At 46.0% G+C, this 26,217-nt stretch overlaps 1 protein-coding gene across 4 annotated transcripts in view; it reads left to right on the top strand.

Annotated features, from left to right (window-relative positions):
* The window catches only part of VPS13B (vacuolar protein sorting 13 homolog B), a 3,181,000-nt gene that overhangs the window by 2,983,025 nt on the left and 171,758 nt on the right, over window positions 1-26,217 (top strand). For all 4 annotated transcript variants that reach the window (XM_078686964.1, XM_078686965.1, XM_078686963.1 and 1 more), the window contains exon 48: window positions 13,390-13,560. In XM_078686964.1, coding sequence (XP_078543090.1) covers window positions 13,390-13,560 — 171 coding nt within the window. The remainder of the gene's footprint in view (window positions 1-13,389; window positions 13,561-26,217) is intronic.

Genomic DNA, 26,217 nt, shown 5'->3' with positions numbered 1-26,217 from the left:
TACAGCATTGAAGTGATTAACTACTAAGCCTATGTGGTTTCACTTGCCTATATCAACACTTCAATTCTGTGCCCTTTGGATGGGAAATGATGAGCTTAGTCTGTTGTGGGCTGCAGATTATGGCTGCATGCACACTACTGCCACAGCAGTCATTATAATGTTTTTCATATCGTCGTTCACCCTACCACTTGATTATATAACAGCTTGGGGTCTTTTTAATATCTTGATTCCTGCTCTTGCGCAGAAAAGTATTCTACTTAGGTATGTTTGTTAATGGTTACCCAGCGGTCACTTTAGTTCAACCAACGTTTTTGAGGTTTGCACGACTGCTGGTAACTTTTTTCACAATATATGATGCATAGATTGCACAGCTTCATCCTGTTATTTGCGCAATGCACAATATATATATAACAAGCATTGGCATAGCCAATAGGTCTCGCATTTTGGACCTTATACGTGTTTAGCAAGAGCTGTTGGCGTTGCCAATGTTTTTAAGCTATGCTGTACAGCATCGTTGCTGCTGTGCAGCATGTTGAAAAGTGTAATAAAAAAGTGTTATAAGCATTTTGTTACCTTATATATAACCAAGAAGACAATATGTACAACCGAATTAAAAAAGAAAAAAAAAAGTCTTCTAGTTGCTTGCACTGCTGCTGCCTGAGCTGTACCTGCTCCATGTGAGAGGGAAGCTTGCACTGCTGCGGCCTGTGCTGTGCCTGCTCCGTGTGTGAGGGAAGCTTGCACTGCTGCTGTCTGTGCTGTACCTGCTCTGTGTGTGAGGGAAGCTTGCACTGCTGCCGCCTGTGCTGTACCTGTTCCGTGTGTGAGGGAAGCTTGCACTGCTGCCGCCTGTGCTCTACCAGTTCTGTGTGTGAGGGAAGCTTGCACTGCTGCTGCCTGTGCTTTACCTGCTCTATGTGTGAGGGAAGCTTGCACTGTTGCTGTCTGTGCTGTACCTGCTCTGTGTGTGAGGGAAGCTTGCACTGCTGCTGCCGGTGCTGTACCTGTTCTGTGTGTGAGGGAAGTTTGCACTGCTACTGCCTGTGCTGTACCTTTTCTGTGTGTGAGGGAAGCTTGCACTGCTGCTGCCTGTGCTGTACGTGTTCTATGTGTGAGGGAAGCTTGCACTGCTGCTGCCTGTGCTGTACCTGCCCTCTGTGTGAGGGAAGCTTGCACTGCTGTTCCCTGTGCTGTACCTGTTCTATGTGTGAGGGAAGCTTGCACTGCTGTTCCCTGTGCTGTACCTGTTCCGTGTGTGAGGGAAGCTTGCACTGCTGCTGCCTGTGCTGTACCTGCTCCGTGTGTGAGGGAAGCTTGCACTGCTGCTGCCTGTGCTGTACCTGCTCCGTGTGTGAGGGAAGCTTGCACTGCTGCTGCCTGTGCTGTCCCTGCTCTGTGTGTGAGGAAGCTTGCACTGCTGCTGTCTGTGCTGTACCTGCTCTGTGTGTGAGGGAAGCTTGCACTGCTGCTGCCTGTGCTGTACCTGCTCTGTGTGTGAGGGAAGCTTGCACTGCTGCTGCCGGTGCTGTACCTGTTCTGTGTGTGAGGGAAGTTTGCACTGCTACTGCCTGTGCTGTACCGTCCCTAACACAGGAACGCATCCCTGGCAGAGGACACAGTCACACACGAGGAAGTGAGTAGTGTAATGCTTGTTCTATGTTGTTTGCTAACATGAGAAAGCATTTTTACCATACTGGGACCGGAATGACATGGATATTTGCTTTACTGTTAGCAGTAAGTCAGGCCTGTTATGTCGACATAGTGATAAGACTCTCCTGTTATGAGTACGGCCCGATAAGGTGCATGCAATATGTGCAACATAAACGGCATATTAGCAGGATAATTACAATTACAATGCTGATCCTGACATGATGAGTTGAATCTCATGTTTAATCTAGAGCGTGTGGCTACTCTGCAGCTTGCTGATACTGGCCTAAGTGACCCTAATGCAGAAGCCTACTCTGCTGCTAGTGGGTCCCGGTATGGAAGACACTAGTATTTCCGGAGGCTAGCGGTCGCATGTGGTTAAAGATTGGAACATGGGCTCTGTGCGAGCTCCCTCACCAGCCAGGAGAGTCACAGGATACCTGTTGTGTCTAAAGGTTGGTGCAACCATAAATTAGACAGTGTCACTGGCCGGTATAGCAGTGTGCTATGTAATCTAAACTAGATGCTGCCTAATGTGTGTATAAGTCAAAAGTGGTGAGAGCGGGAAGTGAAATCGGGAGGGTGAAGTGTGGTGATTACGGCAAAGTAATGTGTTCAGTGTGTGCCCAATAAAAAGACATTTTTAACGAAGTGTGTCTATGAAAAGTGTATCTAAAAATAATCTGATAACTACCAGACCACTATACTGCGTGAAAGCATACAGTTTGGCTGTGACTCCAGCTGGAGGGTGATGGGCAATTACAAGTGAGCATGTTACAAAAGCAAACGTTACGTTACATGAGAGAGCCAAAATGGATCAAGGGAGCAGCAGGGCAGGGGGAGAAAGGACAGAGGGGTGATTTTGCGAGGCTTCTGGCGGGGGGGGGGAGAAAGGAGGGGCAACGGAATGCGTGCGAGGGGAGGAGAAGTGTGGCAGGCAGATGTGCGGCCTGGTGAGGGGGCGGGAATGCGAGAGCCAAAATGGATCAAGGGAGCAGCAGGGCAGGGGGAGAAAGGAGGGGTGATTTTGCGAGGCTTCTGGCGGGGGGGTGGGGAAGAAAGGAGGGGCAGCGGAATGCGTGCGAGGGGAGGAGAAGTGTGGCAGGCAGATGTGCGGCCTGGTGAGGGGGCGGGAATGCGAGCCTGGTGGGGGCAGGCGGATTACGGAGATGCTCGTGCAAATATACATTAAAAAATAACTGCCATCTCGGCGATCTTGTAGAGGTGGTTCGGACAGGCAAGTAGTGTGGAGGGAGGGATGAGTGGGTGGGGAGTGACGGCACAAGGTGATTACACAAAACACGCAACTAAAGCTGCAGAAGCGTGCAAATATACATTAAAAAAAAACAGCAATCTCGGCGATCTTGTAGAGGTGGTTCGGACAGGCAAGTAGTGTGGAGGGAGGGATGAGTGGGTGGGGAGTGACGGCACAAGGTGATTACACAAAACACGCAAATAAAGCTGCAGAAGCTAAGTAAACAGAACACTTAGCAGAGGGAGGCCAACAAAGAAAAACAAGAGCGGCCGGGAAGCGGCCAGGAAACTAAGTACGGCCGGCCACATAATTAGGGGAGGAGAAGTGTGGCAGGCAGATGTGCGGCCTGGTGAGGGGGCGGGAATGCGAGCCTGGTGGGGGCAGGCGGATTACGGAGATGCTCGTGCTTGTGTGGTCACGTGACCCGCTTTGTGGCCACGTGACCTCACATGCACTTTGAAGAAACGCCAGTGGTTTCACTAGCCGATCGAGCACTTGAATTCGATCCTATCCATTCCTGCGGAATGGGGCAGGCTCGACCTAAATAGTATGGTACTACAGCTCCATGACACCAAAGATATGGTGATGGGTGTCATAATTATGATATGATTTGGTATTAGATGGTTTGTTCTGTTTATTTGTAGCCCTGAGGAAGTCAGTAGTGAATCTAACCACAACGACAAAACATGTGTTGGTTACTGGAATCTGTCAGGACCTGTTTGGATTAATATGGATGATTTATAAACTGAATAAAGAGAACATTGTATACTTTGGATTTGCTGAGACTGGAAAATGTTTTTTCTTGAACGTTGGTGCTCAGGAGTCTACATAATTGTTAAATCCAGCCGAGAAAATTAAAATTCTGATGGATACTCCGAACAGCAAATTCCCCACCTTGTGTAAACCCCTACGCACGAGACTGGATCCGGAGATTTTTCTCTGCAAATCCCTTGTTTGCCAGTAGGTGGCATCATGTGGCTCTGTATCAGGTAGTCCTGCAATGGAAGTGACTTCGGGGTCACATATAAACGCCACCCCTGCTTGCTGACATCAGTTTCTTTCTTTCCGCTCTTTCCGACTTGGATCCCTAGCTCGTTCCCTCATTTTTGTGTCAGTGACAGAAAGTTATTTTGGCATATTTTTCACAATGTGCGAGTGAAAGTGCCCCACTTCTCTAAAACAACTGGTCTCAAACTCTGCAAAGAATCTCATAAGCATATTTGTGACAGACCCACATGAGGTACGTCTCTGGGCTTCTCACACAAATCTGAGTTATGTGGTGACTGTGCTCTGATGAATACAATGGTCATCCGAGACTGCAAGGCCAAGCTCCACATCGCTGAACAACAGAGGAAAGCAGTTAAAGGACAATCTTGCACAAAGACAGAAATGTGGATGCGTACTTGCTGTAGATGCTCCAAGTTGTAAAGTAAGTTGAAGTCACAAAAGAAATGCAAGGAGTCAAACCCTGATTACCCTTCTACCTGCCACAGTCATCAAGGGAAGTCGAGTAGATATCAGGGTGTCTCCCAATCTCGGTCCTGGTCCCCAACCGCAGATTCAATTTCCCGCCCCCCAACTCATCTCTATTTGGCCCAAGTTTCCAGGCCGTTCTGATATGAGAGCATTCAGACAGACCATGTTGCAAATTTTCAGCACCCTTCCTGCCTCCTTCTGGCTCACCTCCCAGCCACGAGGATCTAAGGAGGCATTCAGTCTGGCCACCATCAGGTGATTTCTCCCTGAATATCCTTCAGGGACCTGCCACGACTCTGGATCCAGTGCCTGCCGTGACTTCACATCTGGCACCTAGATTCTCGTTTGTTTCCGGTGTGTCGATGCCACCACCGTCTCCGCAGGAAAAACCGATTGTCCTCTCAGACGCAAATCCTCTGCAACCTTGGATAAAGTCACACCCACTTTGACCTCATCCACAACGTATCCAGCCTCAGTCATACTCAGAAGGGATGGTTACTTAACCAAAACAGTTCTCTGACCATGAACCCAATGATGATGATTGAGATGAGGAATCCCAACTTCATGAGGAGGAGACTTTATTTTTGGATCTCCAAGATCTCGGTGGTCTTGATATATTTCCTGACACTGGCCTCAACTCTCCACCTGGACCATCCATGAAGTAATCTGCGTTGTTTGCCACAGTTATCAAGAGAGCTGTGGAAGTTACCAACCTCCAACTGCCAACAATCAGTGGAGATGAAAACTAACATCTCGACTGAAATCTTGCAGCCATGACAGACCTCTTCAGAGTGGTTAGAAAGACAGCTCAAGTTGTCTCTTCAGATGTTATTCACATGCGTTGCGGGACACTGTGAACAAAATTCTGCCTGCAGTCCGAGATAACCTACGATCCAATTTTGTGCAAATAATCCAAGACCGGTAAGACACTGCAAAGAAGGTCATGATTGAACACCAAAGATTGCTTGTGTTTGGCAGTTGGTACAAATGTGGTGCTTCTGCGCCACACATGTATAAAATCAGTGGGCTTCTCTGGTGACTTTCAGGCATCACTAATCGATAAGCCATTTGACTACACCTATCTCTTCAGTGACAAAATGGACTCAGCCCTCAGCTTTACGGACAGCAGAGCAATGCCATGCTACCTTGGCCTCTCCCAGCCTGTGTGGCAGTATCCACACCAATATTGCTCCTTTTGAGACTTTGGAAAGGGCATACAACAGAGACAACGGCAGAGGCTGCCTCTGCAGCAACAGATCTCCCATCCATTTCAACTGAGAAGGCAAGGATACTGCAGACAATTTACTAGTCCTTAAGGGAAACGTACTGCCTAATCCCCTGTCCCACCCACCCACCCTCTCGCAGCGCTTCAAAACCCCTTTAGTTTGCCCTCTGCTGCACACTGTCGCCCTGTTGGAGGCAGGATAATGTATTTCCTCCAAGGATGACAAAGTATTACATCAGACAGATGGGTGCTTCAAGTTGTAAAGAATGGTTATACCCTACCTTTCCTCTGAAAGCCTCCTCATCTACCACCAACAAAGTCTGAGGACCGCTGCCGTTCTCTCTGCTCCCCTTTGACCTTACCACAGCCTCTCAGGTGTTCACTAAGGCGATGGTGGTGGTTGCAATGTATCTTCTGAGGTTGGGTGTGCCAACCTTCCCATACTTCGACAATCGGCTACTCAAGGCAAGCTCGCCTGAGACAGTCTTAGACCACCTCCGGACGAAGGCGACCCTCCTAACATGTTTGGGGTTCTTGATCAGCATGCAGAAGTAAAGACCTGTGTCGGGAGGCTCTGTGTCACTGGAACTGGTTGAGTCGTCAGGGCATCTCCCTAGTTGTACAACATCTGGTAAAATCTTTAAACATGAGGGTGGTCAAAGTCTGCAGCGGTGCCTAGTGCCGAAGATTAAGGTAGTATTTCTGCCAAAGGTTGTGAACACCTTCGTACATCGGACAGTCTATCATCCTTCCAGTGTTCTTTGCTCCAAATCACCCATGCAAAGAGAAGAGAGGCTCCATCACTTGGACCTCAAGGGATACCTTAGCTGTTATATTGATTGCATCAAGGAAAATCGTGTGGGTGATCAGCTCTGGTGCAGTTTCAGGAGCACAAAAGGATAAGGCAGTGCAGAAGAGAAGAGAACAGTTTGAAGGTGCTTCCTAGACATATGCCAGGCTGTAACTAGGTCCATCCACACTTTCACAAAGCACTACTGCCTTGATAGCCAGGTCCGATGAGATGGGCACTTTGCCCTTTTGGCCCTGCAAGACATTTTGGTCTGAGCCATTCCCCAGACCCAGCACCTGGTGAGGCACTGCTTTGGTACCTACTCACAAGGTAGTTACTTTCGCTTATGGTCTTTCTGGTGTATACTCTGTCTACTTGCAAATTCCTCACTGACCCTCCCTCCTCCCTGTTCTTTAACTAGACTCTTTCGTCCCTCTAAAAAGGACCCAATTGAAGATCTGCACACTGTCAAATCTGATTCATGTAAGGCTCTGCATCAGATGGTGAGGACAGATATCAGAAAGAAACTGACGTTGACGTGCAGGGGTGTTGTTTATATGTGATGTTGCCCAGGCATCACTTCAAGAGCGGACAGAGCCAACGTGGAGCCGCACAAAGCCTCCCACTGGCATGCAAGGGAATTGCTGAGAAAAATCTCCTGATCCAGTCTGGTACCTGAAGGATTCACAAGATGACACATCTGTGGTTAGAAATATTGTCCACTAGAAAGAGCATTACTGCAGGTAAGTAACTTATTATTCAAGAATACATTTGAGGCATTACACCAATACTGTAGTTTCCAGCACCATTGTAAGAGGCTGAGGGGTTCTTCTCTGCGCATATTTGTAGCCATCACAATAAAATATGATACTTTTGGCAAGTTATTTAAAAATGTTAATCACCTTTGATTTTGCATACACCATTGGAATATACAAAACTGCTTCCTTTTCTTGTTTGTCAAGACGTGGAAAATACGAGCCACTTCAGAGTAATAGTTGCTGTAATCTTTTAATTACATTGGCAGCAGAGAAAAAAGACGACCCATTTCGACCCAGGGAGGTCTTGGGCGCATGACTAGTTGCAAACCATTGTGAGATTCAAACTCTTACAACATGCCAAACATAAAGAAGGGAACAATCACAAGTGAGAAGGATCACACACTCCTTGATATTCCAAACTTAAGTTGAATATTCCTCCTTTTATGGCATGCAGAAGGGTTTCTCTCTGATCCGTGTGAAAAACATTAATAAAAGTACCGTTCCCCCACTGGGGTTCGTCCCCTATTATACTGCCTTGTATCCCTATAAAAGGGATTGCATCAAGTTTATTACAGTAAATCACTAGTTGTTGATCAAACTTCAATCTGTATTTATTTTTTCAGTGGTGGTATTGGGTATTCTTCATCCCACCAAATTTCTATTCAAAGTTATTCATAACACAGATTTCCAGAATAAGAAACATTGAATTTTAATTTTTATTTTTCATCCAATCCCATTGGATTAAAATTAAAAAATCAATGTTTCTTATTCAGGAATTTGTGATATGAATAACATTAATTTTTAATTTTCCATCCAATCGCATTGGATGAAAAATTAAAAATCAATGTTTCTTATTATGGAAATGTGAACTCGATGCAATCCCTTTTATAGGGACACAAGGCAGTGTAATAGGGGACGAACCCCAGTGGGGGAACGTTACTTTATTTTACACATAAAGAAGGGACATACCGCGTGGGATTGTAAAGGGAGATGTGGCAGCAGTTAAGCGGGCTTTTCATATGGACAGGAGGGCTCAAAGAGAAGCGGAGGAGCTTAAGAAACCTAATATTAGGAAATATGTTATGTTAAAAACCTGTGACACCATGGAACTGTATTTAACATGCACTTTCACTTCTCATGAAAAATTTCTGTTGACGAGGTTCAGGTTTAATATTTTTCATCATCTTTTAATTAGACCCAATACGGATATTTTTAATAAAACTGTTGCTCCCTGTGGCTGCGACGGGAAGTCTCCACAGGATATGCTGCATTTTATATTTTTATGTAGGTTTTATGAATACCCACGCAGACGTTACCTTGTTGCTCTTTTAAAGAAACTTAATTTTAATCAAATAAGACCAGCACTTATGTATTTACAGCTTCTGCACAGTGACAGTGTTCTTCATGTTATAGAATTTTTAAAATTAACTGTCAAACAGTGATTCTACACCTCTGAAGGAGGATGAGCTTTTTTATTGAAAGATCTTATATCATGTTGTAAACCCAGTATTAATTGCACTTTACTGCTGATTTTGTCTACTTACTCACTAATGAAATACGTATAACATGTCTTTTTGGTAATTATGACTTTTAATATTGAAATGTTTAATGTATTTTATATGTGTACTTTTATGGTTTGAAATATAACCGAAATAAAGTCTCTATTGAATTGAATTGAAGGGACATATTCCTGACTATAGGAGAAATGCCAAAAAATAACATGACAAAATGGATACATACACAATTCTTTTATGTGTGCTACATCATCATATCGTTTCTTTATAAACATACTCGATCTTCCAACCATTGATACCAATCTCTTTATCCTATTAAGGAAAAAAGAATTGTCATTATCATACATAGAGACCCCAAAAGTGAGCAACAAGCGATCATGGGAAACTATATATAAAAATAAATGCAAAAAATGGAATACATATATACTTTCAATATCTGCATTGAAACATTGCATATTATGACACTAAGCATCAGAATTGAACAAAATATCCGAGAATCTGACCTCTAGTGAAAGTACATGTCCTAAATAATTTGGCTACAGTAGCCTGTGTTAAGTTCCTCCATAATTGATCAATCCAACATACAGTTTGCAATACACGTAACGTAACATTTCAAAGCGACTTTCTTGTTACGCGAACACATAATTTATCTGATCACTCACTTGTTCTCTTTTCCTCGGTCAATTCATATCAGCTACCGATTATCTATGAAAGAGATATGTAATCATCATTCAACAGTTGAAAATGCATCTTTCATTTCAATGCCCAAATAAAACAATCTACTAAAAACTGAATTTACACACTTTCCAGGACAGGTTTTGTTCATTCAGGTCAGAAGGGTCTTTTCTATAGATGTATGAAAAGTTCTTCATCAATTCTCATCCCCTTTGGGACCACACTCCTGCCTCCAGGTTATATTCGGACTCTAATCTGCATAATGTTAGCACCTTTTCGTCCCCTCCTGGAATCTACACTATCAAATCCGAAAAATCTGACCACCTTCCATTCACCTGCATGTGCATCAATGAAGTGCTGTGCTGTGCTATAGTTTGTATCATGATTGGTTATAGCCCATGTATTTTTGAGGATCCTCTTGTTGATATGAAAATTGGCGCTCCCTACATATCACTTTTCGCAGAGACAAATGAGCCTGGCAAGGGCTTCAACGACATGGAATTTGAGGGGCTCAAAAAACTGTGAACCAACCTATTCTTAAGAGAGACATTCCATTTAAATGGTATAGCTGGTCTTTCACCGATCACATCCATGAGGATTTCATCCTGAAATAGGATGTCCCAGCGCCTTTGTAAAATGCCTCACAGTTTTCCTGCTTGTTTGGTTCCTTATCAGATCTTGCAGTGTTTTTCTGTTGTTTGGCCCTGTATATGATGGTTTCCCTATCCGCTTTCTCTACTCTATCAGTAGCCAGTTGTAACATTACATTACATTAGAATGTGCAAATTCTCACGTATCAGGGAAGAGGGACATGTCTATCTGACACTTTTCGCTCGGAGTAAACAAAACCATATAGATAAATAGACAATCTTTTTTATTTAACTTCTCTTTATTCGTTTGAAATTATTGATTTTTGAGTGACAGTAATTCAGTGACTAGAAATACAGCCCTTACACTTGCTTGGTTTTAGTTGAATGTCCTTAAACTTGATCACAAACACATATCAAAACCAAAGAAGGTGGTGTTGTGAGTACATCATTTTGCTTCAGAGCTGTTTGGGGATAGTTTTGCCACAATCTTACAGTGCCTGCTAACTGTTCTTATACATTGCATAAACCTGAGAGGTGAAAAAATAAACACTTAAGAGGCTTCCTTTGAAAGCTGCTTTATTGTATACACGAGTTCGCGACATATAGAATGGACCTCAGCCTCATTTAATTGTAGCTTTGTGATTTCCTACGGACTGTTGATGCAAGATGTGGCTTTGCCCTCACGCACACTATACCGAGTTATCCATCAAGATGCCTCATACAGTGATGACTTCCTTGTTTTCTCTTGTTTGTGGTTGCATGACATCACCTTCAATCAAGCCTTGTGCTTCCCCTTAAAGAGCCCTGTTTAGGTCTCGCCTATTATATCCAGCAGGGATAAATAGGCGAGATTATAGTGAGCAGAAAAGAAAAGTCTACCTAGCCTGCGGATCGCGTACAGTTCATGTGAGCTATGCGCGTGCACAGAGCCAGCCACATCACACACCACCATTTGTCTGAGCCTTGGTAGCAGACTTCAAAGGAATGCGCTCCCGCTCCCCCGCCCCCTCCCCACACACCCCCTCACACCCCCTCACCCTCATACACCATTACCCTCACCCACCCTCACACACCATCGCACACCCTCTCACCCCCTCTCACCCTCACACCCCCTCACCTTCACATCCCCTCTCACCCTCACACCCCCTCACCCTCACATCCCCTCAACCTACATCCCCTCACCCTCACATCCCCTCACCCTCCCTCACACCCTCACCCTCCCTCACCCTCACACCCCTTCACTCTCACTCACCCTCTCACCCACCCTCTCACCCTCACACACCCTCACCCTCACACACCCTCACCCTCACACCCTCACCCTCATACACCCCTCACCCTCACACCCCCTCACCCCCACACCCCCTCACACCCTCACAAACCCTCACTCTCACACACCCTCACCCTCACCCTCACACACCCTCACCCTCACACACCCTCACCCTCACACCCCTTCACTCTCACCCACCCTCTCACCCTCACACACCCTTTCACCCTCACACACCCTTTCACCCTCACACACCCTCTCACCCTCACACACCCTCTCACCCTCACACACCCTCTCACCCACCCTCACACCCCCATCCCCTCACAAACCCTCACTCTCACACACCCTCACCCTCACACCCCCCTCACACACCCTCACCCTCACACACCCTCTCACCCTCACACACCCTCTCACCCTCACACACCCTCTCACCCTCACACACCCTCTCACCCTCACACACCCTCTCACCCTCACACACCCTCAGCCTCAAACACCCACACTCACCCTCACACCCTCACACACCCTCTCACCCTCACACACCCTCACCCTCACACACACCCTCACCCTCACACCCCCTCACCCTCACACCCCCTCACCCTCACTCCCCCTCACATCTCCTCATCCTCACACCCCCTCACCCTCTCTCACACCCCCTCACCCTCACACCCCCTCACCCTCACAACCCTCACCCTCATACCCCCTCTCACCCTCACACACCCTCTCACCCCCTCTCACCCTCACACCCCCTCACCCTCACACCCCCTCACCCTCCACCCCCTCACCCCCCACCCTCACACACCCTCACTCACCCTCACACACCCTCACCCTGACTCACCCTCACACTCACACACCCTCACACACCCTCACCCATCCTCCCACACCCTTGCTCATCCTCCCACACCTCACTCACCCTCACACGCCCTCACCCTCACACACCCCCACTCACCCTAACACCCCCTCACCCTCACACCCCCTCACCCTCACTCCCCCTCACCCTCACTCCCCCTCTCTCTCACACACCCTCACCTCCCCTCACACCCCCTCACCCTCCCTCACCCTCACACCCCCTCACACCCCCTCACCCTTAACATCAATCTTCACTACGAAAGTATAAATACTACATTTATAATATGTGTGTGTATACACACACATAAATACACATTTATATTGTATATTTATTTGAAATGCAAGTTAAACTAGGTGGGGCACTATAAATACAGTAACACATATAATTGGGAACTCTACTACAAATAAACCTCAATTTATACATACATTTATTATTATCAATGTGAATGTTTTTATCATAGAGCAGCCAAATCTGGAGAAAAAAAAATGCTTACTGCCTCACAAATTTCTGCATTCCTCACATCCTCAGTTTCCCATCTCTAATCCCAAAAGACAGGAAGGAAAATATCCCATCCTGCCATATTGCTCTCTATTGTGATAGTCCTTATTCATTGAATACGGTTTATTTTCAGTATTACATTTTGCGAATAAGATCAGCTATGTGTTTAAAATCTTTGTGAATCACACCCATGAGGTTTTGTGAAGTGCCGCCAGCTCCTTGAAGGTATCAGCTTGTTTTATCTGAGTGTTGTACTTCGCTTTTTTCTTCTGACCCCTGAACCAAGTAGCATGATACAGATGTAGTACTTATGAATGTGTTACAGTGATGTTACTGAGTGCACCCGTCCAGGTGCCGCATAGGTTTCCTTCACTATAACTCTATTGAGCCAGCTCATAGTTGAGTGGAAGCACCTCTTGTCCTAGTGTTCCAATATCAGATATAGGGTCGCTTTGTGCTGATTTAGGTGGGACTATTTTTACATGTTTATCTCGCTTGGATTAACTCTTCTTAAATGGAGGCAGAAAGATTGAGAGCGATGGTCCATCAGTCCAGGAAAAATGTGAGGAACATTATCACTCTCACCCAGTGTGTCTGAGCTGTGACAGATACAATCAAGACAATCTCAGTCAGAAAGTGTTATTTAAAAAGACATTACTATTATTATTTTATTATTATTATTCACACAGTTCTTGCTTTTTATAACTAATGAAGTTCAATGCTTGTGACTGATGTTTTTCGGGCTTGTGTCACCATAAATAATGTTGTTATGGGACACAAAATATTTAAGAAATGCTTAAACTTATTTTTGAATGAATGCTGATAAATGTGTTTTGATTAATATTTTCAGGGAAGAGGATGATCCGTCAGCATGTGCTGTTCCTATTTCGACAAGTCTTATTAAGCAGATTGCCACCAAGACTCCTCTCGATGGCTCTCTGACCTCGCTCATCTCTGAATTCTATAAGCAGGACATCTCCTCGCAGCCAGTATGGCCTTACAATAAGCAGGTGTCTGACAGGTAATGGTGGTATGCACTCATCTTCCATGCTAAGAATTGTGTATATAACTGTAAATATGGACTGGAAATTAAACGCTTGATCAATTGAGTGCTATTTTTATTTCAGCTGTTTATAATATATGTTCACAACGCTGTGATACAATACTTTTTGTTGTTAGTTGTTGGTAATAGCTATAATCTTGGATGTAACACCTTCTCAGAGCAGCTACGTCGGAGTAGAAAGTCTCTGGAACTGACTGAATTATCAATTAAGCGAGAGTTGCAATCACATGAGCGCCTATGAGTTGAAAAGCTTGATAACTGAAGATAAAGTGTCTTTATTGCACGAATGCGTTTAGTGTGTATGTTGTGCAAACTTAGCAGAAGAGCAACAGTGTGCTATACATTAATGCAAGGGAAGTGTTCTGCGATGATATAAGGTTGTGGAGATCAAGTGAGGGATTTAACTTACTTTGTTGCATTCATTTTATTTTCATTTGGTTTACAATACTTTTCACATATTCATCATTTTCGGCACTGATAAATTAAATGAATCTCCCAGACGTGTATGCCTTTTAAATAAATACCAAAGGCAGCATTATCACACAAGTCCCTTTATGCCACACTCGGTAGCTCAGCTACTAGACCACCAGAGCTCCTTAATGAGATTACTCTTCTAACAGAGGATTGAAGGGTGACTTTTGTATGATATGGCTTCATTATAACATAAGATGTGCTTCATGGGATGCAATTCTATGGGCAGTCAAAATAGAACTCATGGCTGTCCTCAACCTAGTGCCCCCTAATAGCGCTCTTGCAACAGACACTAACTTGCTGCTTCAATAACTACTGAAGACATATGCCATTTCTAAACTAGCAGGCCCAGAATGTCATACATTTCCCGGGATTCATCTCAGACTCTGAACCCCAGATGAAGAAGGAGCTTAGGGCCCGATGTAGGTAATTTTTATTTACCGGTTCATAAATACCGACTCATACCGAATCGGTATTTATGAACCGGAAACCCAAATGTAGGTAAAAATCCGGTAAAAAATACCGATTCGGTATCAATCGGTATTCAAACTCGGTAAATACCGAATCGGTATCTACCGATTCGGTAATATCCGACTCGGTAACACCCATACAACCCTATGGCCTTCCAGTCCCATAGGAATGAATGGGAGACACCGAATCGGAATTTACCGAATCGGTTAATACCGATTCGGTAAATACCGAATCGGTAAATTCCGATCTCGAAATTTCGAATACATGACATGTGAGCCTGTGCACCAATCAGGGACACCCACCACACCCCACAACCAAGCATCTGAGAGATCAGCCAATCAGGTGCAAGTACCACACCCCAGTACCTGGAGGTGGCCACACCCATGCAGGTGCAGAGCAACAGAACTGCAGAGAGAGCTGGAAGGGAGACAGAGGAGCAGGCTGCACTGAGACCAAGAGAAACAGCATGGAGTCCCAGGAGGCACAAAAGGATGGAGGGGACAGAAAGAGAAAGGTGACATTCAGCCCAACAGAGCTCCAGGTGCTGGTGGAGGAGGTTGTGCAGCACTACAGCCAGCTGTTCGGGAGACAGTCTCTGTAAGTTGCTGAGTCTGTAAAGAGGACCACCTGGCTGGCAATACAGAGCAAGGTCAATGCCCTAGGAGTGACCCACAGAGAAATTGACGACATGAAGAAGAGGTGGTATGATCTGAGGATCACCACCAAAAAAAACTAGCCACCCAGAGGAAGGAATCAGCAGCAACCGGTGGGGGGAAGAGCCGTGCCCCAAGCCTCACCGACCTGGAGCAGCTCGTGGAATCAACCATGGAGCCTGAAAGCATACAAGGGATCGGGGATGCTGATAGCTCAGCCAGAGCTGCAAGTAAGAAAGGTAAGATGCATGGACATGTACCCCACCCATGCCCAGGCCCCTTCCCCAATGTGGGTGAATCACTCACAATCTAGCACACATGACTGTAGTCCCCAGCAATGCATCATGGTAGTTGTAGTCATAGGTACATACATCAAAGCTGCCAACACCGAACCCTGCATGCCATGCCACACTCCCCATGCACAAACAGTCTAGGCAAATGAAAATGTGTGTTAGGAATCTGTGTTGGGAAAACAGGCAGCTTATCATTGTCCATGTCTGTTCACAGGAGAGTCATCGCGCAGAGCAGCGCTGGGAGGGGAGTGTAGTGCCACAACATCGTCTGCGAGGGAGAAGGCCAAAGACACTGCTGGACCTAGCACTGTCCCTGAGGAAACATCCACACCCCAGGCACCCACAGCAATGGAGCACGACACCACTGCTCAGCCACTCTCGCCCCTGCTGTTCGACACACAGACTCAGCCAGCACCAGCAGAAGCCACAACACCCAGCTCAGGGTCCCCTGTGCGCGTGAGGCGTGTACCACCTCTAAGGATCCTGGAGAGCTCCGATGAGAAAGTGGTAGTGGCTCCCTGACCTAGTACACCAACAATGGCTGGCCACGCTGGACAACTTGGCTCACTGGGATCTGGCCGTGCAGGTGACCGTGTCCGTAGGGCACGAGAGCAGGATGAGGGGCAGGATGTGCAGGGTGTCTTCGCTGGGCTTGAAGCCACAATGGTGAAAGTCCAGCGTATGCAGGCCAAAGGCATCATGGCTGTGCACCGGCAGGTGCGCATCCTGAATACCAGGATGTCGGACATCGATCGGGGGATAGGTGCCATGGCAAGGGGAATGGAGGCCATGGGAAAAGGGATGGAGGCAATGGGCAAAGGGATGGAGTCCATGGCAGAGGGGGTGAGGGGCATGGAGGTGCGCATGGGCACCCTCTGTGACAGGCTGCAAAGTGACCAAGAAGAGAGGCGCAGGTATAGGCGCGAGGTCAGGCTGCTCAATCAGTCGATTAACCGGTTGGCAACTTCCACCACCCTGCAGTGTCGCCGCTCAGTTAATCTGCAGACTGACATTGTTCACTGCTGCAGTGACTTGTCCCGGGGATGGGGAGGGTGACCTCAGCAATGGAGGCAATGCTGACACAGCTGACAGCCACAGGTGGCAACATGGTTGTTGGGGACACTGAGGAGTCAACGAGCAAGAGTGGGTCCAGCGCGCCTGTTCAGGACATACGTAGGAGCAGCAGACTCCATGCAGAAGACACCGGCACCACTGCACATGTAGACCCCCAGCCCCGTGCCTCGCAAAACATCATGCGTAAGCGCAAGCATTGAGAGACATATTGATCACAGGACAGGTCAAAGTGAGGAAACTTTGGCAAAACATTGTGCAAAGTGCATTTAATTTGATATATGTTTTTTTGGAAGGTGCAGTTGTGTACATTAAAGTGAGTGTTCCAATCACTGGACATAGCTGTGTGTCATCGCTCAATTAGAAGTATCTGTTGGTAATTTCAGCACGTCGCAGTCGACCATCTGTTGCTGGTGCTGCTCCTGCTGCATTGTGATCTGCTTGTACTGTCCCATCATCAATGTCCTCATGATATGTGAGTTCAATCTCTGTGCCCTCCTTGGTGGCAAGATTGTGCAGCATGGCGCAGGTCGCAATAATCTTGCAACAGATAATTGGCGTGGACTGACGTGCACCTCCACTCTTATGGAGGCACCTAAATCTACTTTTCAGCAGCCCAAATGTACGTTCCACCACGCAACGTGTTGTTCTGTGTGCCACGTTATAACGCCTTTCACTCCTGGTGGATGGGTTCAGGTAGGGGGTGAGCACAAATGACCGCAGGGCATATGCACTGTCACCTGGGTGGGAAAGGATAATTAGATTAGTCACATACTCAGGAGTGCTCCTTCTGCATGAACTGTCAGGGTGTCTCACACATACTTACCCAGCAGGTATCCATCACCAAAATCACCAGCAACAAGGCGTCTGTATATCCCACTGTTGATGAATATGTAGGAGTTGTGGGTACTCCCAGGATATTTGGCTACAATGTCCGTTATCATGTTGCTAGCGTTGCAGATCACCTGCACATTGATTGAATGTGTGGACTTACGGTTTCTGTATATGTGCTCAGTTGCTGCAGGTGGGCATAGTGGGATGTGCGTACCATCGATGCAGCCTATTATGTGCGGGAACTGTGCAAGTTGATAGAATTCGGTTTTTGTCCTTGCTAGTTCTGCAGGTGTCTCAGGGAACTCAATGTAGTGCTCCATCCTCTGCATCATGGCGTTTAGGAATTTTCTGAAGAAGCGTGACAGGCAGCTCTGGGACACTCCACCTACAGAGGCTATCACGTGCTGGTAGCTCCCAGAGGCAAGAAGGTGTAGGCAGCACAGCACCTGTACATGGGGTGGGATGGCGTGTGCACTTGGGGTTGGGTGTTCCAGATATGGGTGGAGGTCCCTGATCCAGTCCAGGATTGTTCTGGGGTGGAGTCGGTACCTTTGCAGGATCTCTGCTTCAGTGAGTTGGAAGAGGGTGATCCTCTGCCTATATACCTGCTCCTCCCTTAGCCAGACCCTCTCTCCTGCTGCCTGTATCCGTAGCCGCCTTGCTATTACGTAGAAGGCCGCCATTGTGGGTGTACTGTTGCATTTTGAGAGCTTCTTATATATCCTGTTCCTGGTTTCCACCTGCTTCCAATCCATGTTAAATACCGACTCTTAAATACCGAATTTCACGAAATTCGGTATTTCCTGACTTTGCTACATCTCAAATGGCCTTTTTTACCACTTCTTATTTACCGATTTGGTAAATATGAATTCGGTATTTACCGATTCGGTAACTTACCATTTCTTATTTACCGAATCGGAGATTATTATTCGGTAAATTCCGAATCATGTAATACCGATTCGGTGTTTTACCGACTGGTATTTACCGATTCAGTACGTTTTTGGTGACATACATCTCGATGCACTAATACCGGTCGGTAATGGCCGAATTTACCGATTTTCGGCCGTTACCGACCGGTATTTGGCTACCTACATCGGGCCCGTAGTGTGCGCGAGGAGTGTGGATTCATCACCTTGTTACATCAAAGCTGTATTTATATTGATTTGAACACTGAAGCTTCAAGGGTTCCTTCAGCGTTCAGTGCCTTGCCACTACAGATTGGTACTGAGAATGCTGAAGCATCTACTGTAGCAGAATTGCATCGTTCAACTGTATTCATAATTCACAAATTGGAGTTTAAACAGTACATCTGGCGTTTCAGGGGCAAGCAGTTAACCGAGAAAGACAGCACGTGCACCAGCTCAGAATGCTTCATGTGTTACGACAGTCTAGTGTTTTTTTATATTGGGATTGAATGCAAATGTCTTCTATGAAGACTGTTTAGGAAAGAAACGATACTTCTGATGTAGAATTGAAGTACATTTGGTACTGGTATTATCACCACTTGGTCCTTATAGCCTTAACCCTGTAACGTTCGTAGCAACTTACATGGATGGATTTTATGATGTGGCAGGAAAACCTCTCGTGGAAAGCATTTCCGTTAAATGTAGTTGCAGTAAGTCCACTATGGCATTGTTCATACATGTTACTTTTGTGGAGTTTTATACAGCGGTGGCCCTTCTTCAGCCCACACTATCTCTGTCTCTATTCTGCTGCAGAGACACTAACTCAGGCCAAGACTGTAACTCAGGAATAGACAAACTGAAGTGCAGAAAACATTTCACATTGAGTATTTTTCTCTTTTCTTCCCAGCCATTTTCTACCGCAATATTCGGAAGTCCATTTTGTATGTTGAACTGTGATTTTATAAAATGCCTTGTCTAACTATTAATGATTATTCACTTCAAAATATGTGACCTTTTTGAATTGGAATGACCCATCACCATGGACTTTAGGCTGGACTGCAGTTTGTATTGTTTAAATGTGTAGCTGAGGTGTTTTATTACTTGGGGGCTAGTTATTGGGAGGTGTAGACTGGTGCAATTGCCTATCTTCATTATCCACATTGACTTCATCAATGGTTCTGCTATTGAATAACAGTATAATGAACGAGTATTGTATGGAGAATACTTATTGCCATTCGAACTATTACGGCATAAAAACCAAGTCAGTTTTATGGTCTGGCTTGACAGCACAGCTGTCGCCAGACAATTATGTGACTACCACTAGCGAGGAGCCTGGACTCCGCCCACATGTTGAGAGCCAAATTGCATGTTTTGATTGGGCAGACGTTGTGTGCTTCAACAAAAAAAGTGCATTCCCTCCACCAACTGTGATTATTTTGCTCATTGATCCAGCTGCATAAACTTGAACTTTCAGGGACACACACATGACATTATACTGCTGTAAAAGTGTCTTAGATAACTAGATAATGTATGGTGTTTGTCTTTCTCTGTAGCACAGATAGGAGGATGGCAGTCATTAACCTACATGGATTTTTAGGTCTGGCTCCATAGTGCAACTGTCACCTTTTAACCTACACCAATACTGTTCTATCGTTCTTTGCTGCCACACAGATACATATGCTATTTACTTGTAATGCTTTGCCTTTGCATACCACATTCCTTTAAAACCAGAGCTATTGACATTCCCAATGCCTTTATGTTTATCCGCAGTAGTGATCGAGTACCATGGTGCCATTCAGCAGACATTGTTGAAAATTGTCTAATTGGTAGGAAGTGGCTGGTGAATACATCACTAATTCCCTGTATTTTGCCACTTATCCTTACAGTGACAAATGACTGCCTTCTCTGCAGTGTATGGACATGATGTATCCATTAGGTATTTGGGTGACTCCTTGATTATTTTTATGAAAGTAATGCTTGCCATGTCTTAGTGGAGATGCTTCATCATTGCACAGGAGAGAGCATGCTGAGGTTCCCATAATTGTCTATTCTTTCTTTTAAGAACTGTGCCCAGGTGATGTTAGGAGCAGTATATTGCAGGGAATGGAGGTCTTTGTCTGGAGGAAGGGCATTCTTACCAGTTAAGGTGCCAACACCGACCGAGACAGTGAGGGCGGTGCCACATCTCTGGCTTTTCTCTACCTTATATAGAGAATGAATGCTCTTTCGAGGGAGAGGGTGGTGCAGTGTTAGTGCCTCCTGCCCTGCTACCAATGTAATTCAACTGTTGCTATATAAAGTGCTCTGATACCCGATTCGGATCAAGTTCGCGCTCTATAAATCTCTGTAAAAAGAAAAAAAAAGAAGGATCCCTGCTGAATATGGATCCCCTTCTCACCAAGGACCTTGTTTCACCTCAGTGCAGACACAGTCACCTGATGTCGCCAGGGTTTTTAAGGGGGTCTGCTTTCTCTTCATTGGGCAATGAGCAAGGGCGGCTTGCTTGAATCCTGATGGTGCAATGAGCAAGGATTGGGTTCATCAATCATCTTATCGTTTTTTTTGTCTCTCTCTGCGCAAAGGCGGACTCTGCCCTGCAGAGGGTCAAGGATAGTAAAGCAACTGCAAGGTCTTTGGGTCTGCAGTCTCAATCAAGAGTCTATGGTCACAAAAGAAACTGTGGGTTTGGGAAGTCTTCCTTTCCAGACAGCCTCAGCAACAACAACAGCAGCAAAACCCCTTGTATAAGAGCTACAGGGGTAAAGGCAGGGGTCGCCTTCGTGGAGCCGGACGTCAACCCTGTTCCTCCTCCTCTACCTCCCCAACCCCTCCTGATAATGCAGGAAAGCAGCCCTAGATCCGCCATCCTGGATCATGTGGCCTGTTACCTACAGATGTGCTCCACCACTGGAATTTGATTCACTCGAAGGTACTGCAGAATCCCTAGATTCCTGTTTTCTCAAGAAATGTAATCCTAGGGATTACCACAGTGCCTTGTATCGAAGTAGGAATTGGATGCTTAGTCTTAGAAATTCTTGCAGGGAAGACATGGGCTATAGTAAGGCCAGAGGTGGTGGGCCCTACTCCACTGCTATCATTCCTCTGCCAGGCAAAGTGAAGATCAGTCTGCCAGTACCTGCTTGCATCATAGATGTTTGGAAGGCCATTGCCTTGAAGGAGGCAGAAATGACGTATACAATTGCTGTTGTACCTGCTTCTTTAACTGGTGGGTAGACTATGGTGCATTGATGGAGAGAGACCTCTTCCAAGGTCTGAGTAAAGCTAACTCTACTGAGTATGAGGAAGTGTGCACAGATGCTGACACCTCTCTGTACCAGTGCTTTGTTTATTTGAATATATTTGAAAATAGTTTTTAGTGAAAGTTCTGTCACAGAAAGTGAACAGTCAAATTAAAAAATAATAGCAAGGAATTAAAATAGGAAAACAAGCATTCTTGAAATGCTATTGCTGAAGGTTAAATTGCGTTGTTAAACAATACACATTCTCAGTTCATCGCCTCAGAAATACATTCAATGTAGTACAGGGCCTCCTATATCTCTCTACCCCCACTTAGTGGACCACTCGGTAACAGCAAACTGCCATCTTTTCCTTTATCTTTAGGGTACAGCCTGTCTGCAACAACTTCAGATGAGTCCCTTCATTTTCTGCCATCTGCATCATATAGTCTCTGAATGGGTCCCATATGTCTCTAGGCCTCGCCTTGGGCACCAGCAGGGATGCATAATTTTTGGGCCTCTCATTGCAGAATATAATATTTCAGAGCCACTCCTGGAGTTTAGAGGTAGGTCTCCTCAATTAGGCATGCTCCTCACAGTGCTGGGCAAGTACCAACAACAGCACCACCAATTTGCTTTGGGAGCGGAGAATGTCCACAACATAACCTAAGAGCCTCAGCAGTGGTGCAAAGCTCCGATAGATGTTGACTACTGTGTTAATCGTATGAACTACCTCTGACCAGAAGTTGTGTATGGAGGGGACAGTGCCAAGCATGATTCAAAAACTGCTGGATCTGTAGAGCATCTTGGGCAGTCGGAGGAGCGTGTCGCCTCCATCCAGCGCAGCCGCTCCAGAGTATAATATATCCTATTTAGGAAATTCAAGTATAAAGTCTAGGAATTTATAGTTCTCCAGTATTGTGTCTTTTATAGTTTCACATGCTTGAATCTTCCCCGTCGTCATGGTGGGAGTCCCACGGTAACAGTAACATAGTAGTATTAAAGCTTTAAACTCAGTTCCCATTCAAATTCAGTACCCTTTAGCAACCTATTGTCATTGTTTTAAAACATCCAAACTTCAGCCAATCAGAGCATAGACCATAGAGTCTCCATCCCCTCCAGGGCCACCATACCTCAAATTTCTTACCGCACTTTGTGTGTTAGGGAGTCTCCCTGAGCTCTGCTCAGTCACAGTGTTTCTACTGTTACCCTTTTGAACATCCAGCTTACAGTTCATCTCTTCGCCTCATGTCTTCATTTGAGGTACAGTTCGGGAGTGTGTATGCCTGTTTTTCTTGATAATGTCTTTTGAGTCTGAAAAACGGTTATTTAAGCCCTGCAATACTTGTGAAAAGTCCAGACTTTATTCCGGGAACCCACATTAAGAGTGCCTTTATAGCCTGTATCCAGACCATAAGTACAGAGAATGCAAGTATTGTCATACTTTTTCCACAAAAACCCTCAAAGACCGTTAGGGTAGACTGCTTCTCTGGCTGCAAAGGGAGATGGCTGTAAGGACTCAGACTCTGAAGATGAGGAGAAGCCCCATACCTCCTCCAAGAATGAATGGAAGAAGGATCTTCCTTTTCACATAGAGATCCCAAAAAGACTAGATCTAAGAGTAAGGAAAGACCTGAAGAAAAGAGGGTTAAAAAGGACCAGCCTGGTCCCTCTTCCTCACGGCAAAGAGCTGGCTCTGCACTACCACCACCATCTGTGCCTCATGCTCCCTTCAGGGATTCTTCATCAGGAAAAATCCTCCCATCGACGAAACACTCACCAGCTATGACCTCCGTCCCCACAGGATTAGGTGCACCGTTGATGCTTTCGGCGGCGACTTCTACCACATCAGCGGTCAAGACGTCGATGGCTGCTACGTCATCGAAGAAGGAAGTGATGGTGTCACCGTCGTCGGCAGTATCAAGATGGTCTCAGTTGACGAGGGATCACCGTCGACCTTCCAGCTCATCAATCCACCGCCAGCAAACATTTCTCTTCAGACGCCGCAGTCAGTTCTACCGTCGACAATAGCGTCACAAGCCCATTGACAAGGGAAAAAGACATTGCTCTTCCAAGGACGATTCTAGCTGTTCTGCTGAATTTCTCAAAAACGTGTCCATTGCCTCCTATTCGTTTCTTGGATTTCCAAGAATCAGAGGATGATGGTCCGTATGGCCCTGCATATAGCCCCTTGCACCTCAGAGTCAAGTGCCAGGACTCCGAGGAGGATGAGCCACTGGATAACCCTTCTACCTATCTAGAGGGCAAATATTCCTTCTCTGATGAAGGCCGTCCCAGCAATTAACACTTGAACGCATTTCAAGACCACTATCCATATGAAGAACAGGAGGATGAGCAGCAACATATTTAGGAGCCTGCCATAAACATTTCGATTTCATTGGTTACAGACCTACATATGATGCTCGGTGATTATTACAAACGCTTTCCTGAGGCTAACTCTACTCAGCAATCACCATCTACACAGGACGTACCTGTTGTCATTCCTGCGCTGCAGGCCGCGCCTATGCTATCAAAACGCAGAAATATACCACCACTTTTGGAAATACCTGTTCAGGTACGACAGTGATGACCAACAGCTAGAAGAAGGGGAGCTGCAGTTGGCTCAGATGTCCATGATGAATGGGACGATTACGTTGCGCCCACACCGCACTCACCGACTCCGCCTATACCCGACTCTCCACCTGCAGATATCAGCAGTTTTCAGGATCTCTTAGAGCATGCTTCAAAGCTATTTGATGCCCCAATGCCTGCCAATCAGGAGTGTTTTTTATATAACTTTAAGGCTGCTACACAGGGCACCACCTGAATCATTCCCATCTATTTCTGAGGTAGTCCCGAAACTGGACAAAAAATACAGGGCACTTGAAGACTCTCCTACGTGCCTTATTGGCCATCCTCGGCCTAACTCAGTTATCATGCAGGCCTCTCAAAGAAGATCTAAAAATCCTTCCTCGCCATGTGCAGCTCCGCCGGACAAGGAAGGGTGCCGTTTGGACAATATTGGCAAACGGTTTCCGCGTTGGCAGCCACCGCCATCAAACCCTCCCACGCCAAAGCTATCCTCGGGAGATATAACTCCTGGCTGGAATATCTTCCAGAGTACAAGAAGGAGACGAAGGACGTTCTATTGTAGGGTGAGAGGGCTTCTTCTGAGATTATTGATGTGGCACCGGACATTTCATCTACCGCTTTCAGGCAGGAGCGACCGTGTTGAGACAGCAGGGATGGCTAAAAACGACAACAATCCAATCCACCCAGAGGTTCAACCTAAGGTGCTGGATATGCCGTTCGACAGCAAATACCTATTTGGCAAGCACGTGGATGACGCGCTGCAGTCAATAAAGTCAGACACGGACACGCCAAATCGAAGACCAATTTTCAACAAAGGAAGTTTTCTTCTTTTCGGGGAAGAGGTAGAAGTCAGTATGTCTCTCAAACTCAACTCCAGCAGTGTTTTCCTACTACTAACACTAATTTCGATCGCACTACTCTGCACAACTCTTTTCACAAACTTCAACACTAACCTATCCTAGAGCATCAGCACATTGACACCCAGCATCCAGGAGGAAGATCTCATGACGCCAACAAAAGGCAATGAGGATTCACAGGCCCCTGCCACTGCAGTCCCTCTTCAAATCCGGCCTGCTTGCTCCAAATTCTTCAGTCAGTGGTAGCTCATATCTTCCGACAAATGGGTGTAAGATGTATTCCAGCTTGGTCACACCCTGGAATTTGTTCAACAGCCTCTGAATTTACCTCCAGAGAATACTTCACATCATTATCTGGCAGTTCTCAAAAAATAAATCAGATTGCTTCTCTCTAAACAAGCAATCGAGGAGGTGCCACGCAGTCAGCACAATCTGGGTTTCTACTCTCATTTATTTTTAATTAAGAAAAGGACAGGAAAATGTAGGCAAATAATGAACCTTCGGTTGCTGAACAAGTTCATCAAAAGTCAACCCTTCAGGATGTTGTCGCTCCAGGAGATTTTGCTTCTCATGGATGCAGGGAATATATATCCTCCCTCAAACTTCTGGATGCGTATTTTCATATTCCCATACAACCGTAGCACCAATGTTTTCTCAGGTTCGAGGTGGCAGTGTGTCATTATCAGTTCATAGTGCTGCCCTACGGGCTAAAGTCGGCCCTGAGATTTTTCACCAAGTGCTTGGTGCCAGTGGCAGCTTTTCTCCGACGATCGGGTCACCAGGTATTCCCTTACCTCGATAACTGGTTGGTCAAGGCCCCATCCTTCCAAGCCACCAGATCATCTACGGAGGCCTGTGTTCAGATTTTTTTCTCCCTCGGTCTCAAACTCACCAGGGAGAAGTCCTCTCTCATCCCTTCCAGATCGCTGATGTTCCTAGGAGCAACCCTGGATACCATGCTTTAAAAAGCTTTCCCCACAAAAAAAAATGTGCCTTCAGAAGATTGTGCAGTCCCTATCCTCAAAAAAGTGAGTTTTAGTAATGACGTGCAAATCAATATCTTAAAGAAACATATTAGTGTTAGATTCCTTACCTTAGAATATCCCCAAGCGTCAGGCAGGATCTGGAAAGTTTTCATCAGCAGTTCCCTTGCACGTCGGTAGGCGTCGTCTGCGGCTCCACGTCCGTCATCGGCGTCGTGATCGCCAGGATGGCGTCGTCGGAGTACTTAG

The sequence above is a fragment of the Lissotriton helveticus genome, chromosome 4_1 (genome assembly GCF_964261635.1).
Source record: "Lissotriton helveticus chromosome 4_1, aLisHel1.1, whole genome shotgun sequence".
In the NCBI taxonomy this organism is placed as follows: domain Eukaryota; kingdom Metazoa; phylum Chordata; class Amphibia; order Caudata; family Salamandridae; genus Lissotriton; species Lissotriton helveticus.
This window is presented reverse-complemented; position numbering and strand designations above follow the sequence as displayed.